This window comes from Triplophysa rosa, linkage group LG7 (genome assembly GCF_024868665.1).
Source record: "Triplophysa rosa linkage group LG7, Trosa_1v2, whole genome shotgun sequence".
Taxonomy (NCBI): domain Eukaryota; kingdom Metazoa; phylum Chordata; class Actinopteri; order Cypriniformes; family Nemacheilidae; genus Triplophysa; species Triplophysa rosa.
Window position 1 is genome coordinate 6,844,880 of NC_079896.1, and position 17,673 is coordinate 6,862,552.

At 38.5% G+C, this 17,673-nt stretch overlaps 2 protein-coding genes across 2 annotated transcripts in view; both read left to right on the forward strand.

Moving 5' to 3' along the window:
- The window catches only part of tex264a (testis expressed 264, ER-phagy receptor a), a 58,946-nt gene extending 50,600 nt beyond the window's left edge, over positions 1-8,346 (forward strand). Inside the window, 1 exon segment of the mRNA XM_057338707.1 lies at positions 6,915-8,346. Coding sequence (XP_057194690.1) covers positions 6,915-7,218 — 304 coding nt within the window. The 3' untranslated portion in view covers positions 7,219-8,346.
- A 629-nt stretch (positions 8,347-8,975) lies between these two features.
- grm2a (glutamate receptor, metabotropic 2a) overlaps positions 8,976-17,673 on the forward strand; it is a 36,746-nt gene continuing 28,048 nt past the window's right edge. The window contains exon 1 of the mRNA XM_057338681.1: positions 8,976-9,619. The gene's annotated coding sequence lies outside the window, so the exon portion shown is untranslated. The remainder of the gene's footprint in view (positions 9,620-17,673) is intronic.

Sequence of the window (17,673 nt, forward strand, 5' to 3'; positions counted from 1 at the left end):
TCTATGTTAATGAGATTTTGGTAGACTGGTTTTCACACTGAAATAACATAAAATTGTACTGCAGGTTATTTTTATGGTATATGCTTTAGTTTTTATTGTGTTGTGGTGGTACATTTTACAAGTATTACCATGCTTTAGTTACAATATATACACTAAAATATGCAATATGCAGATGCACTACAGCTCCCCCTAGTGTCTTCTATAGAGATGTGCAATAATTGATGAGGTCAAACAATCGCGATGAGACGATTATTTATTAATCGTGACAGCCCTATTTGAGATGAACTTTTCCTTTAATAATTAATAACATTACTTTTGTTACAGAATTGTATCACATTGTGTGTTATTTTAACACCATTTTGTGTTGATTGTGTGTTAAATTAAATATAATTAAATAAATTAAAAAGGACAACATGAAGTTGAGTTAAAAGTTAAGTAACACCAAATGTGTTGTTCTTAACTAGACACAGATATGTTTTCAGTTAAGAACAGATTGGGTTTTTTTAATAGAAGTTTTTAGAAAATATTAAAAAGGGGATGCACCGATATGTAAATTTTGGCCGATAACGATAACCGATAATTCTTGAATACTGGAAGCCGATAACCGATATATTGGCCAATATACAGTACCTAAATATTAAAATAACATATTCTGAGACTGAAAATTATTTTTCCCCTGAAAATCATGTAACAAGCCTACTTTACACTAATTCAAGATTCTTTAACTTTTAAACTTTTCTGGTATATTGAATTGGTTCAACCAAAGGAAATGATTAATAATTTATCGGCTATAATATATCGGCCTAAATTGTTATTATCAGCCGATACCGATAACATTAAAAATGACCATTTATTTGGCCGATACTGATATGCCGATAATTTATCGTACATCCCTAGTTAAACGTTTTTCTGTTGCCACACAACAAAAATATCAAACACTAAAATCATTAAAATAATAAAAACAGTTGATTTAATAATTTACATGTAATAGAAGTATTACATTTTGATCAAGTTTTCATACTAAGTATGATTTAAAGTGTTCTGTTCTAAATACTATTCTGTATTCTTCAGTCTCTTAGAATGTAACCTTTAATACATAGACATGCATAACACATTTATGTTTTAGTTTTTTCAAAGCAACTTGCAGTGCATTCAAGGTATAGATTTCTTTTTTATCTGTAATATCTCCTGAGTCGAACCCACAACCCGCTGCTAACGCAACGCTCTTTTATTCTCGTATAGTTACAGAGATATAAATAAAGTCATAATGTCATTGCCACATCTAATCTTCAGTTCTAGAGTCGGCCCTCATTAGACTTTGTTAGCAGCTCAGATCTCTAACCATTAACCTAATTCCAAAAGTTATAAATCTGTCAGTACTTCACTACACAAAATCGCTGTGCTTGCACCTCAGGCTGGGTCAGCTGTCATCCTGTTAGATCCATGCAGCAACACACATCAGCGACATTAAACCCACGTGCGCTTGCATGCAAGCCTTCATAAAGACTAACACTTTGTCCGTGATGTTGTTGCTTATTTCAAGCCGACAGGCTCTGTGCAATGGAGATAAAGGAAACAGCGCAGCTCAGTCGCGGCTGTTGGTAGTTCACAATTCACTCTGTGGTCAGTAAAACAAATGGCTGTGAAGATTATTGATGAAAAGGTCCGTAGGCTGTTTTCTGCCATTGTATGCGGTTGTGTGTGTTTGTGCGAGGGAGTTTGTGCGTGCCTTTAGCTCTCTTAATTAAAGGGCGTTCAATCACATCTGTTCAGCTGGATCTGACAAGTGCAGGTTGGGAATCAAGCTGCTTCATTTCGGGGATTGCAAGACAGATCTCCCTCCCTCTCACTTTCTCTCTCTTCTTTCTCTACCCGCTGTAGGTCTTTTGTCTTGTAGGTACTTTAACCTAAACTGCTGGAGTTTATTTAGCTATTAAGAAGTTTGTCTGCCTCGAGCAGGGCTTTAATGTCAGTGCCATTTCTTCAGGTGCCATGTTTATAACGCTAGAAATTGCCAAACACAGTTATTTAATGTAACATGCAGGTTAGGAAAAGTGTATTAATCTGCGAAGATGAGCAAATAAAGTCAATAATTCTGTATTTCCATTAGTGTAAGTGAACCAGTTGTACCTTCTGATTTTTTTGTATGACATGGACTAAAACAAATTTCTGGAGATTTTCTTTTAATAATAATAATAATAATAATAAATTATTAAATGGTAATTAAAGATCAGCTATTGAAAAGTATTACACGCTTGATAAGATGTAAATGTAATTTACAAAATGTAATAGTTATAATATGTTAAAAAATATGGAGGAGGTGGATCACATTGGCATGAAACTGGTATTTTACGGAGGATGTTTTCCAAAATCCAAAGTACTGTAGTTAGCTGTTGGCTTACTTAAAGGTGCTTATACTTATTATATGTATATTATACTTATTTCTTTTGTGGATACTGTCATATATACCCCCACACACTGTACACACACCCCTTTAAAGCTCACCTTTTCTTTCTCTCTTTCTCTTGCTCACTCACTCCTCTCTTACCTATAATTACCCACTCCTGTACTCCTTAAAAATCCCTTTCGTCTGAACCATTTTACTGAAAAAAATCCTTACAGCTCGGCTAACAATCCCACTGGACCCAATTTAGAAACTAATTCAAGCAAATGTGATTTAAGAGGCTTTCCAAGGAAAGATGGGGTTCAGATTTTAAACCGATTGCAGAGGCGGAAAGTAGAAAGTTCCCCCTTACACACATATGTAGATGTATATTAGATGTATTGTGGCCCTTACAGTCCAGTGTCTGTTGAATTTGAACCAAATCAAACCTCATGGGTGACATAAAGTCATCCAACAGCAATGTGAAAGACTGATAGCATGTCAAGACACATGAAAACTGTGATAAGGTTGTCACATAAAAAAACACTTTTGAACTTTTCATAAGTACATGTACAAATATTACTGATGTATTTCTTAAAAGTGAATATGAACTTGTGAGGTCTAAAAAAATACAGAGCTTTTTTCTGTTTTTTCTTTTTGACCTGTTTCTCCAGTTTTCATTTTCTGCAAATAACTGCAAATAGAAATGATTTTTATTTGAAATTTGGCAGAAATATTGAAACAAAATTATCAAAAATTATCACTTTTATCTAAACACATACTTATAAATAGTAAATTCAGAAAAACTGAAAATAATTATGAAATGGTCTCTTAATTCTTTCTACTGCTTTATATTTATATTCTATTCTATTACATTACATTATACAGTATTATATTATATTATATTATATTTCATCCTCATTTTCTTTATGCTATTTATTGACCATACACAAATGACACTGGCAATGGTCATAGAGTCTCATTATCCATGTCAGTCCCTTGTGTCTCTCTTGTGGTGGTTCAGGCAGGCCAGAATCTGTCTAGAACTGAAACCGATAATGACAATGGGGTGAGTTATTAAGGCCAGGGACGTGATTAGGAAAAATGTATAGTGCTTGTGAATTAATGACACTCACATCATGATCCCATGTGACCATTCTCCGACGTGCCAATGATCTTTTAGGTGTCAACCAAACTGTGAACAACAGAGCTAATTCGAGTGCCACAGCGCTCAAGAGAACAGTGTACGTTACAATGGGAAGGACATGTAGAGGCAAATTTACCAGGGCCGGAAAAACTCAATCTAATCTTAGCAGTGCCCTTTTGGGTTTTTAAAAGGTTTCTCACGGGCTGAGAGCTTATAATCAGTTGTAGTGACTTGGGCTTGTTTGGGAGGAAACAGCCGCAACACATGAAGGTTTTAAATAAAAGCATTGGGAACAGTCCTTGATTAAGTCAGTATTTTTAGTTTGATAACATTAGATGTTTATGTCGCAGTGATTTTACCATGAGTTGTTTTTAGGCACGACTCTATAAAATATACTGTACGAAAAAACATTAAAAAAATATTATTAAATAATAATCCATATCACTGAGAAAATATATATGCGACTATTTTAAAAATAAGATGAAATGTTTCACGTTTTAACAAATAGATCCACATTCTGTAGTTATTGTTTGTTTAACTGCATAGCCTCTTTCACCAGAGGTTTATTTTTGTTATAAAAAGATCATATCATTCATTCTGTCTTACGGGGGATGATTTGTTTCAACTGAATGACATATAAGCATATTTATGTGGTGGGAAAACTGTGTTGTGGCACCTAATGGGGTTTGAAAAGGTTCCCCCCCTCTTCTGCGAAGCTTAATTGAGGTGCCATATCTAATATGTTGAGATGGCCTGAATGAGAGAGGAATCATTTCTCTCCATTGAAAATAATACTGGCAGGAAGGGACCAGAGGTCAAATTCATTGCTGTCTTAGGCAGCATGAGATATTGGCAGTTTGATATCAGAGCCAGTTTAAGCTTTTTTTACTGTCATTCAACCTACATGTTCTCTCTCTTTCTGTTGCTCTTTCCTTTTCTCTAACTCTTTATCAACTTAAAATTTAAAGCACACTAGCCATTTACTAAATCTATTGGACTACAATAGAGACACCTAAAAAGCAAACACCAGCCTTTGCCCTGTTGCACATGTTTGTGTAGTGACCACTGAACTAGCTGCTAGTCCTCCTTTAGGAATTTCTCTTGTTTTCTCAATCGAATCGCAGGTGTTTACCAAAGTTCCACCTTCAGTTCGGAGTTAAATATTTGAATTCTCTTTGGAGGCATTTTTAATTTGGCACAAATGCCACCTCGGGGGGTTGTTTTAGCTCATATTTAGCTTTTTGGCAATTATAACTCTCACCTGGTGCGTTTCACGTAACAGCACAGCTTCTCGCAATTATACTGCTGTTATTAAATGACTATTACCCTCTGATGCTGAAATGTGCCATTAAAGGTCCCCAAAGGCTATCAGTGCTAACAGCAGGACTGCCATTTCATATTCTTTAGTTTGATATTTTTAATTTCCTGAATGTTCCTCAAGCTTATTTATTATGTATTTTTAATGATAATTTATGTTCATGCCGAATGTTATCATCATGATATTAAAGTATCTTTGTGAGTAGCTGCAAAAGAAGATTGTGAATAAAATATGTAATTATGTATATACACTGACCAAAATTAGAAACACAACACTTTTGTTTTTGCCCCCATTATTTATGAGCTGAACTCATAGATCTAAGACTTTTTCTATGCACACAAAAGACCTATTTCTCTCAAATATTGTTCACAAATCTGTCTAAATCTGTGTTAGTGAGCACTTCTCCTTTGCCGAGATAATCCATCCACCTCACAGGTGTGGCATATCAAGAAGCCGATTAGACAGCATGATTATTGCACAGGTGTGCCTTAGGCTGGCCACAATAAAAGGCCACTCTAAAATGTGCAGTATTACTGTATTGGGGGGTCCGAAAACCAGTCAGTATCTGGTGTGACCACCATTTGCCTCATGCAGTGCAACACATCTCCTTCGCATAGAGTTGATCAGGTTGTTGATTGTGGCCTGTGGAATGTTGGTCCTCTCCTCTTCAATGTCTGTGCGAAGTTGCTGGATATTGGCAGGAATTGGATCACGCTGTCGTATACGTCGATCCAGAGCATCCCAAACATGCTCAATGGGTGACATGTCCGGTGAGTATGCTGGCCATGCAAGAACTGGGATGTTTTCAGCTTCCAGGAATTGTGTACAGATCCTTGCAACATGGGGCCGTGCATTATCATGCTGCAACATGAGGTGATGGTCATGGATGAATGGCACAACAATGGACCTCGGGATCTCTTCACAGTATCTCTGTGCATTCAAAATGCCATCAATAAAATGCACCTGTGTTCGTTGTCCATAACATACGCCTGCCCATACCATAACCCCACCGCCACCATGGGCCACTCGATCCACAACGTTTACATCAGCAAACCGCTCACCCACACGACCCCATACTCGTTGTCTGCCATCTGCCCTGTACAGTGAAAACCGGGATTCATCCGTGAAGAGAACACCTCTCCAATTCGATGGACAGACGCCAACGAGTGTGAGCATTTGCCCACTCAAGTCTGTTACGACGACGAACTCCAGTCAGGTCGAGACCCCGATGAGGACGACGAGCATGCAGATGAGCTTCCCTGAGACGGTTTCTAACAGAAATTCTTTGGTTATCCAAACCGATTGTTGCAGCAGCTGTCCGGGTGGCTGGTCTCAGACGATCTTGGAGGTGAAGATGCTGGACGTGGAGGTCCTGGGCTGGTGTGGTTACACGTGGTCTGCGGTTGTGAGGCCGGTTGGATGTTCTGCCAAATTCTCTGAAACGCCTTTGGAGACGGTTTATGGTAGAGAAATGAACATTCAATTCATGGGCAACAGCTCTGGTGGACATTCCTGCAGTCAGCATGCCAATCGCACCCTCCCTCAATACTTGCAACATCTGTGGCATTGTGCTGTGTGAAAAACTGCACATTTTATGGCCTTTTATTGTGGCCAGCCTAAGGCACACCTGTGCAATAATCATGCTGTCTAATAAGCATCTTGATATGCCAGCCCCTGTGAGGTGGATGGATTATCTTGTCAAAGGAGAAGTGCTCACTAACACAGATTTAGACAGATTTGTGAACAATATTTGAGAGAAATAGGCCTTTTGTGTACATAGAAAAAGTCTTAGATCTTTGAGTTCAACTATTGAAAAATGGTGGCAAAAACAAAAGTCTTGCGTTTATAATTTTGGTCAGTGTATATAGGACTGCATGAGCAAATGGTAATTCCTGTAGCGTTGCATAGGAGCTCAAAGGTCATGGGGTCAATTCAAGGAACAAACATACTTGATTGTACTTTGTCGCTTTTGAAAAGCATCTGTTAAAATGCATTGAGGTAAATGGAAATTGTTTTATGTGAATTGTGTTCATTTTTATACTTTTTGTTTCAGGTGAAGAATTAAGACCAGAGTCAAGCTCTGTGATCCAGAAAGTGGTTGAAGAGAGCAGGGATGTGGCGGAGGCTTCTGCCCCGTTGCTGCAGGGCTCTCATCAGGGCTTGACTGAGGAAGAGGGTCAGAGTGAGGATGGGGACCAACGGGGCAAGGGGTCCTGCGAGTCTGTAGGTAGTGGCTCTTCCTTTGAAGAACTGGACATGGAAGCGGAAGAAGAGAAAAAGAGTGATCCCGATGAACCGGCAGAAGAGGAAAACTATAATGGACAGCAGAAGATCATAGAGGAAGAAACAATGGAAAACAATGAGGAATAAATTGGGATAAAATGTATTAGAGGGAATTTGGGTGAATGATGTGCACTTTGTTTATGTGCGCATATGGATCTTTTAAATAATCAGCGTTTTTTCTCTTTATGAATTTGTATAAAATGAAGTCCCTAAATACCTGGAAATGTACACCCCCACAACAAACAAATATGCCTTTTAAAATTTCTATATTAAAGACCTAACCTAACATTTGTTAAAGACCTGCTCATTATTATCTGGCTTTGTATTTATTTCTAAAAAAAGGATTTTGTTTTCTCTATTGTCTTTCATTCCATGGTAATCATTAACTATATTACAGCAGGGTGTTAGTCATGAAAATTAGGTAATACCATTAGCACTATAAACAAGGCTTAATCAAACCTTTTTATTTCATAAACATTTTCTACAGATGATGAATTCAGTAATGTTATACAATGTTTTGTATGAATTCTATTGCTTTAGAATAGATATCAAGCAGAGTCAATGCAGCGGGCATGTTGTTATTTGCAATTTATTGTTGTTTTATTCATTTTCATTCCATTTTTCTGTAACCTGCATGAATTTGTTCTGTAGGTTACTTAGAAGGAAAGCCAGATATTTAAACAAAGGAATGAACTATACGAAGAATAGACAAGTATGCCAGTATATATTTTCTCTTTCTTTGCTTTGTATTTTTCTATAAACATGTTTTCTTTTTCTTTACTTATGTCATAAGTCTTATTGTGTCGGAATGTACAAATATAATTTATATCATACAGTCATTTCCTCTTTTAATACTGATATGTAGTCTCTGATAATATTTTGCAGGTCGGTTAATCAGTCACATTGTTATTCTGCAAGAAAGTAATGCAAGAATATGAAAGGCAAATGTGTGTGCGTTTGTATTTTGTGTTATTGCTTTAACCTTAACAAAGCCTATTACAACATTCACTAACTTTGTACTTGATTTGCTGAGGGAACACATGCTGGTCTTCCTCATGCATGCTAAAAGGGCACCGATAGTGTCTCACCAACCATTTAAGCCTCAGTAACGTGTACGTTCTGTGTAATTCTCTTTTGTGATGTAGCAATTTACCCTGAACCTTTCTTCAGTTGGTATGTTAGTGTTTGTCATTGACAATAAAAATCAATATAAGTGCAAATATCTCGAGAGCTCCAGCAGGTTTCCTTTCCTCTGAACACTCAGCTTATTGAAGAACAGAAAAGGAAGAGCATTGAAATGACCCCGTGTTTATTTCTCAGAAGGGACTCTCACGGTTCTAGTTGGCCAGCTGCCTTAACAACCTCAGACACTGACGGAGATTAGTGTACAGGAGTATTTGGCATGAAAAACTCCGAAGAGCATTTTTAGGTTAGGCAAGATTTTTTCTTGACTTTTTTTAACAATGCATAATACAGCTGTTACGGTCCACTAACTGGAATGAAACAGTGTTACAACAGTGCAGATATTTCATAAAATACACTGAAACATTTATGTTAACAATATGTATGCATAGACAGTATAATTCAAATATGTATATATCTTCTCTATATATATGCAATACCATACATTAGATTCAGTTGTATTATTCAGGGTGAATGTGACTGTGGCTCAACGGGTAATGGTCAACAGTCTATGTTCATTTAAGAACATCCTCACGGGACCTTGCACGTCCTCCTCGCATCATGTTAGAACTTGTCCACAGAGCCAAAGGACATTGATTCTGATGTGCGATTCTGACAAGCCAACCTTAATATACTGGCGTTGGAGACTGGGGTTCGGCCAATTAAACAAAAACCGAACCAAGCTGACGCCTTGCTGCACATTTACCTATGTTGTTGCTCTCAGAGCAAATGGTGCAGATTGGTTTTAATCCAAGTTTTTGTCTGGACTCTTCATAGTTCATCATAGCGCGATTATACAATCGGAGATCGTTTCTGTTTTCGCGTTTGTAGATTGCACTTTCTGTCACTGGAAGAGCATATAGCATATAGAAAAGCATCTAGAGTGCATGCTCTTCCTTAGTCGAAGGATTAGCGTTTAAAACTAAGTGCACAAAGTGATAGGACCGAATATGTAATACTTTAAAAACTTCGCGGGTGTTTGAACTTCGAGTGTTCTTTATCATTTTAAGGTAATTAAGTCAAGTGCTGAAAATCTTAAGGAATCCAATGACGCGCCCGGTGCCTTTTCAGCACCACGGACAGTTCCAGACGCGCACAGCGTCTCAGAGGCGCGCGCTCATCACTAACTTCACCCAATGAATGAAACGTCTACTGCTGGAATTCAGTCACATTTCAAAAACAGCAACAGAGTAAAACGAAAGTCTCAAGGATACGAAGAAAATACACGGACTTTATAACCTTTTGTCTTTAAAGGTATCTGCTTGGAATTTGTCGATGTGAGGTGAACACGGACAGGACAGAGCAGGTAAGAACATTATCATCTGAATCTTATAAATGTTGGTCTGAATGTGCCATGTAAATTATAGATATCGTTCAGTTCAGCAAATGCAGACGTTTCAAGCAGAGTAATACCAGGGTAAATGTCTTGCATTGACACCTGACAAATCGAGCATTTTCCAAGAAATGAAATTCAGACTTTTGCGTTTGCGCAAAAATATTTTTTGATACGTTTAGAAACGACAGATAGCCTACATTATCTAATGAATGATCAAATCAGATAATCAAAAGCACAGGTGATATCACATATTGCTTTGAATAGGAAAGCACTCCCGCGCTGGGGTGTGTCGGTAAATACATCTCTGTGGATGTATAAAGAAAACATCACCGTAGTATTCTTTATTTCGGTTATACCGCAAATTGTTCGGGCATATTCAACAGTTTCCCAAGGAGAAAAGCAGTTTTGTTCTCTGAATAGTTCCAAGTTGACACATGACAAGTTTGTATAGTTTATGTGACAAATCGTATTAAAACAACTTTGTAATGACGCTTAGTGTTAAAGTGATTGCCAAGCCTTCGACTCATTCACATCATTATTGAATGGCGAGATGCAGATAAGTGATTTATTGTGTAGTGTATGTTAGGGGTGTGTGACTAAAAAATGTGTAGCCTGAACAGTTGTCTCATTCGTTGGCTGTATGTGTCCCTGATGTTTTTTTTACACCATTCGAGTAGCCTATGCTTGCTCGCGCATCACGTAGTTTGGCACACACTGTGATATTTCTGTTCTCTTTACTGAAAACGTGTCCTGTGGTTGTTATCGTTGCTTTTCCATTTACAAAGTAAATTGTTAAAGTAGCTTACTCTCCGTTTGATCACATACTGTCTCCTGAAAGGTGGCATGCGAGTTAACATCTCTGTTGATCCCGCCTTTTCGCAGCTATTTGCCTAATATAGTAAACGATATTAAAGTAAATGCAGTTAAACAACATAAATAGGCCTACATGTTGACGAATATTCGCGTATTTGCAGAAGCTTTTGGTGAGCAGAAGAGCGTGAATAAAGCTAAAAACAAGAGCCCTAACAGCTGCAAAGGCACAAGCGTTAGGCTGGTTTGTTTAAATAATTTAAGATCGCGCCCCTCCTCTTATATTTTTCTGTGGAGACGAGACTTGCGCGGGAAAGATTCGCGCCAAACACACAAAAACTCTCCTCAGTCCTAACAGAGCCAGCTTTACCTGTAACAGCTGACAAACACCTCAAGGAAAATGAGGAAGCGAAAGAGACAAATGAAAGCCAAAGCTCTCAGATCTCATGCCGTGGAGAGTCCATTTCAAAGCTACTGGTATGTAAAAGTGCCTTCTTATTACATAAGGGCAGTAGAGATAGATCATTGAGTCTTAATTCAGAATTGCTAACAAAGTTTATCTCACAGACTGCTTAACAAAAAGTACAATCTTTATTTAAAATGGCCAAAATGTTGACTGGATAAATCACAGAAGACACGTGTCTTTGGCAGGAAATAGATGAACATTTCCTGAGATGAGTTACCCCATGTGAGTGACTAATGCATTACTATGATAAAATATCTATATTGTATAAATATGACCGCTGTTATGGTGGTGTAATCAGTGAGTGTTACAAGAAATACATGTTTCAAAGCAATTCAATCATAGGATAGGTCAGCTGAGAACCCACAGTAGGCTAAAGTTAATACAATATCAAGCATATTTACACCAAACAGTTTGTTAGACTGAAATTAAATCTTGCCCTATTTACTAAATGAAGATTCCTGGTCATATTTTGCATGTTTATTCTAAATAAAAAGATTTGTTTTTGTAGTCTTTAATGACATTCAGGGTACATGTAGTCTTTACCCACAGAACACATTCTGAGGACCCGTAAGATTTAAATGTGATCCAAAATGATACGAAACGCCCACTTTTCATGAGAAAATCAAGTCCCATCCTATATGTTTTATCTTACTGAAGGTGCTGTTTCACTCAGAAATCTGGCACATCTGAAATTTACGGAAACAAAGGGTTATAGATGTTACAGCTGGGAAGCGTTGTCTCTCTCAGTGTATTTGCAAGACAAAGGGCATGACAGTTGAGCTAGTGTTTTCATTAAAGAGATATCTATCTGTGTCCCATAATCACATATAATTTCATTTATCTGTATGATTAATAGACATGGCTGCATGACGAGACTATTTCATATTTTATTACCCAATAGTATAATTGGTATTCTGAAGGATGAAAATAACCCGCTTCATTTTAATGATCATCCCAGATAGCGATGATTCTTGATTTAATCCCAAATCAATAATTATATTCAGCATTGATTTAATACTGATTCAATGATCTTTCCTCTCCAGGGTTTCATCATGTACAGTATACTGTACACCATATAACAGCAGAAGTAGTTAATATCAATCTCTACATTTGTGAACAACAACTGAACTTTATCTTTTGGCGGTGATGCTTCCATGTTCCAGTAATGTCTTAATGTAAAATATATTAGGTAATAAAAGAAGATGCTGTGATACTCTGGAATGCATCGAGAACATGTCATAACAGATGGTGTTTCTTGCATGCGTTTGATAAAAGACCTATGGAGAAACTGTATGTCTGCAGATCCCAAGAGATCACACAGACAGGAGAATGTGTCTTGTGCATCTGTGCAAAAGCTACAAAAAAAAAAACAAGAACCAAAGGTAGACACATGGTGACATTTCATCGCAGCAGGTGTCCCTTTCTTGTTCTATTTCCGACAGGGAAATGCACGTTTCTCAAGCTCCCAAGAGTATGTGTCAGAGAAATGTATGTGACACATTAGTTTCTCACTAATGTGTTTAAAGGCAGAAGGGAAATCCTGTGGACATAAATAATGTAAAAGTTTGGAATGGGAGGTGGGAGACCATGTAGAATGCAATAAATAAAAGCTCAGCACTTCTCGCAAAAGCTAAATATCTTTTTGTTGGTAAAGATACAGGAATTAGAGATGGCGACAGGGAGAGAGAGACATAGGACTTCATAGGATTCTATTATTAATTTTTATTTTTATACATTAAAATGATTGTTGAACATTTAGAACTTGCAATTATAGAATTATATGAATTTACGTTATTAAAATTCAAACTAGACCTCTCTTTGTTCTTTGGAGCTGAAGAATCTCTACATCTTTTGGCAGGTCAATTTCACAATGGTTTAGAGGTGGAAGAATTTGATTAGCAGCGTTTTAATAGTTGTTTTCTGCATGCTGCACCGAATTAATATAATTTCAATTACCTTGCCTCTTGTTATGATCTCAAAATTATAATAATAGATTAATAATAATTATAATATAATCCTATGAAAAGGTCAGCAGGCTCATTCTCTCAATGTAATCTAATATTTGAAGGAGAGCTGTTACGTCATGTCAAACTGTAGCCGAAGTTCAGTAGCATTGTCTTGATTATACTGTATATAGGATAAAATAATTCCAAGTGCGTACATTTTTCTACATACATTCTGCCGGTTCGATTCCCAGGGCCGGCGGCTAACAACTGAGATGCCCTTGAGCAAGGCACCTTACCCCTACTTGCTCCCCGGGCGCTGCAGTGATAGCTGCCCACTGCTCCGGGGGTACGTGTGTTCACTACTCTCTGAATGGGTTAAATGCAGAGGTCACATTTCGTTGCCTTGTACTTGTACATGTGCAATGACAATAAATTGAATCTAAATCTAAATCTAAAAAAATCTAAATCTTTATTAAGTCAATACGTTTTGCATTGCCAGGTCTTTGACTGGCACAAACAGTGCTCACCAGAAAAGATATAAGATATAAAATGGTAAAATACAGTTACTTTGCACATGTTCTGTTTACTGGAACTGCACTTAAAAGGACAATTCACCCAAAAAATAAACAGTCTGTCATCATTTACTTACCTTCGAGTTGTTCCAAATCTGTATACATTTCTTTGTTCCAATGAACACAGAGAACAATATTTGGAAGAATGCTTGTAACCAAACAGTTCTTGGCCACCATTGACTACCATAGTAGGAAAATGTACAATGGTAGTCAAAAGAGTCCTAGAACTGTTTGCTTTCCTACATTCTTCAAAATATCTTCTTTTGTGTTCAACAGAACAAAGAAAATTATAAAGCATTTTTCCTACTATGGAAGTCAATGGTGGCCAAGAACTGTATGGTTACAAGCATTCTTTCAAACATCTTATTTTTGGGTGAACTGTTCCTTAAAGCTTTTAGAGGTGTAATACACAGTACATAATGCAATGTTAGCAGCACGAAAAAAATAACTTATTAGCCTATTAATATTCAGTGAAATTATTCATTATATTGTTTCAACAAAGTTTTAATGCCTGTAACCTTTTCTAGTAGTCATTCTTAAGGGCTCTTTAAAGTGCGCTCTACAGTACGCACTTGAATGCAATTCTCCTTCAAATGCTTGTTGATGATGAGTCGGCTCAAAGGGCCCCAAATAAGGTGTTCAAAATGTCATCTGGAACGTGGCCACCACCTCTATGAGTGATTATCAAATAACGTGCCTGCTGGGTTGTGCCATTACTCGCTCTCAGAGCTGATAGGATTGGATTTGTGGTTTTGGAGCTCTATATTAAAAAGACATTTGTCAGCTTGTCGAAAGTGCTCTGCTATCCAGCGATTAGCAGGAAATTAAGTTGTAATTCTCTCCTTTATTGTTTTCGGCTTCATCTTTGCCAGGGTGGACTTGGCACAGCTGAAGCCCAAATAGCCGGGACTCTGAGAAACTGTTTCTTACGAGTGTGTAATGCGCATTTGTCGAATGGTTAACTGTGGCAAATAGAATTTAAATGTAAGCATTTAGAATTCAGCGCTCACATTTGAAAAGATGAGTGATGTGTGCCACTTTAGATAAAGCAACAGGTCGGTCACATGAGGGCAGGTTGTCACAGAGGTGCTTGGATTGCTTTCTCGGCACACACCCAAACAGCAGCGTAGACAATCCGCTTTCCAGAAATGGCCCTTTGCTTACTTGCTTATTTCCTTGAGTTCCTCGTGGAACAAAGGGCCTCGGCAACAGTCCTCCATAGCACTCGATTTTGGGCAAACTATTTCAGTTCACCCCACGACAGGTTGCAGCTTCTCATCTCCACTTCACAGGATCATCTCCAGGTGATCTTAGGGCGACCTACACTTCTCTTCCCCTGGGGGTTCCACTGCAAAGCCTCCCGAGTGATGTCCTGTGGGGTTTTCCGCAGGGTATGTCCAACCCAACGCCATTTCCGCCTGGCAATCTGCTGGTCGATGGGATCTTGGTTTGTCCGCTGCCACAGGTCTGTGTTCTTTATTTTGTCTGTTCACCTGATCTTCAGTATGTTGCGAAGGCAACCATTGACAAATACTTGAAGCTTATTGGTTAGGGTGTTCGTGACTCTCCAGGTCTCTGAGCCATAGAGGAGGACAGATTTTACGTTGCTGTTGAAAATTCGCAGCTTGTTGCGGACAGACAAGGATGTTGACCTCCAGGCTGGTTTCAGGGTGATAAAGGCGTATCTCCGATTCTAGCTTTGATGTCTTCATCAGAACCGCCTGTTGCTGATACAGTGCTGCCCAGGTAGGTGAAAGAGTAAACTTCTTTCAGCTCGCTGTCTCCAATGGTGAACGGCTTCGGCTGCTTTTTAGACAAGGTCATGGTTTCAGTCTTCTCCAGGTTGATCTGCAGTCCAGTTTTGGGTGCTTCTTGGGCCAGGTTATTTATTTTCTGCTGCATGTGTTGGCGTTTCTGGGACAACAGGCACAAGTCGTCTGCAAAGTCTAAGTCTTCAAGGCACTGAGTCGGGGACCACTGGATACCAGTATTTCCTGGTTTGATTGCCTGACGCATCACCCAGTCGACCACTAACAGGAAAATCATTGGGGACAGCATGCATCCTTGTCGGACTCCTGTTCTCACCTCAAAGTCCTCTGTCAGTTTGCTGTTGTGGATGACTTGGCAAGTGGCGTCTTCATATAGTGCCTGGATCAGGGTGGTGAAAGTTTGAGGGATTCCATAGTAATGGAGGAGCTGCCAGATGGTTTCTCTGTGTATACTATCGAATGCTTGGCGGAAGTCGATGAAGTTGAGGTACAGCGTCGACTGCCACACCAGGGATTGTTCGATGATGATTCGGAGTGTTGCTATCTGATCTATGCACGACTTGTCTTTCCTGAAGCCGGCTTGTTCTGGTCTAAGTTTTTTCCACTGCACCTTTCAGTCGGTCAAGGATAATGCGGGTCAGTACTTTGCTAGGTACTGACAAGAGCATGATGCCGCGCCAATTTTTGTAGGTTCCTAGGTCTCCTTTCTTGGGAAGTTTTACCAGGTGTCCCTTTTTCCAATCTGCTGGTACTCTTCCTTCCCTCCAGACCTTCTGCAGTAGAGGCCACAGCATGTTGGCTGTGGCTGAAAGGTCTACCTTGAGAGCCTCTGGAGAAATTCCATCAGGGCCGGCTGTTTTCACGTTTTTTAGGGTTTTCAAGGCTTTGGGGATTTCTGCTCTCGTAGGAGGGTTGGTGTTAACTTTGAGTGGCGAGTCTGTAAGGGGGATGTCTGGTCTCACTGACGATGGGGGTCGATTTAGAAGTTCTCTAAAGTGTTCAGCCCATCGTTGTCTCTGGGCTTGCTCTTTGCTGATGGGGTTTCCTTCTCTTTAACTGGTCTGTCCACGTTTGTCTTCCTGCCTGAGAGTGTCCTGGTAACCTTGTACAGAGTGCTGAGGTCCCCCTTTCCTGCTGCTTGCTCCTCCTCTGTCGCTAGCACATAATAAAAGAGCCTCTTGTCTCTCCTGGCACTTTTCTTAACTTCCTTGTTCACTAGCGTATATTCCTCTCGCAGAATTTTATTTTCCTCTTCATTCTTGTTGCTATTAATCTGTTGCTTAATGTCTTTTCTGTTCTTTATTAACCGCCAAGTGTCATTGGAGAGCCATTCTTTGATTGTCCTTTCTCTTGAAATGTCCCTTTAGTCATCCATAAATGTGGTTTAAGGGTGGATCTGAAATTCATTTACATAGTTTCTCCTCTTTAATCAGTTCTGTCCTTTGTAGAAGTGGCCGGTATGGATTTCTTTTCTTGGGCCTGCAGTTACATAAAGATGACTTATCTTCTAGATGCGCTATTACCATATTCATGCCGCTCTCTTTGCCAGCACGAGATTGAAAATACTGAAATGGATTAACACGTTGTGGGGGTCTGCACGAGTCCTCCTCCTCCTCTGTAATGATGTTCTTCTACCTTCTTCCCATTATTTGCTTTTTCATCTCCCCACGGGCTCTTTCGGCCTCTCCTGCTTTTTGCTTCTTCACACTATGTGGATGGAGCAGTCCTGAAAACTGGCAAAAGCAGCATCAAATTGAAGAGGCCATCTGTTGAAGAGGAAGATATAAGCAAATAGTGGCGAAGTAGTGTAGAGGAGAGAGAGAGAAATAATTGGACTGCGTATTCAGGCAAATTTATGGGGCTTTAATTGCCATGTATTTACATAATTTGAATAAATGTAAATGTAATATTCAACTCCAGTGCGGATACACTGCGGTTACAGTGAATTGATTTAACTTTAGTGTAAATATGAAGTTAGCAGTAAGTGGAGATAAATTAATTGCACGGCTTAAAGTCAACATGAAAAAAAACATTTATCTCATTGATTTGTTAATGCGTTTTAGGAATGTTGCACGACATGCCAAGAAAAACATTTGTCTTCATGAACTGTTACTGTACATAGAAACAACTTTTCAGGATCTAATGATTTCCCAATGGACGCAAGCAAGTACATTTTCACCTATTTTCACATACATACATTATGGAAGTAAAAACAGATTGCAAACACTATTTTGTCAACTTTTGGTGAAAACGTTAAAAAAAACTTTGTGTTTACTTGGAAGCTTCCCTCATTGTGAAAAGCAATTGTTAAGGCTCATAAATGTTGTAATCCTGTTAAAAGCTGATCAGTACTGAAAATCTTTTACTTACAAAAAAAACATAACAACCATTATAATTCTTGTTATGGTTTATATTTTTGACGAAATCTATTTAAATAATAATCTTGTGAAATCATAGACAA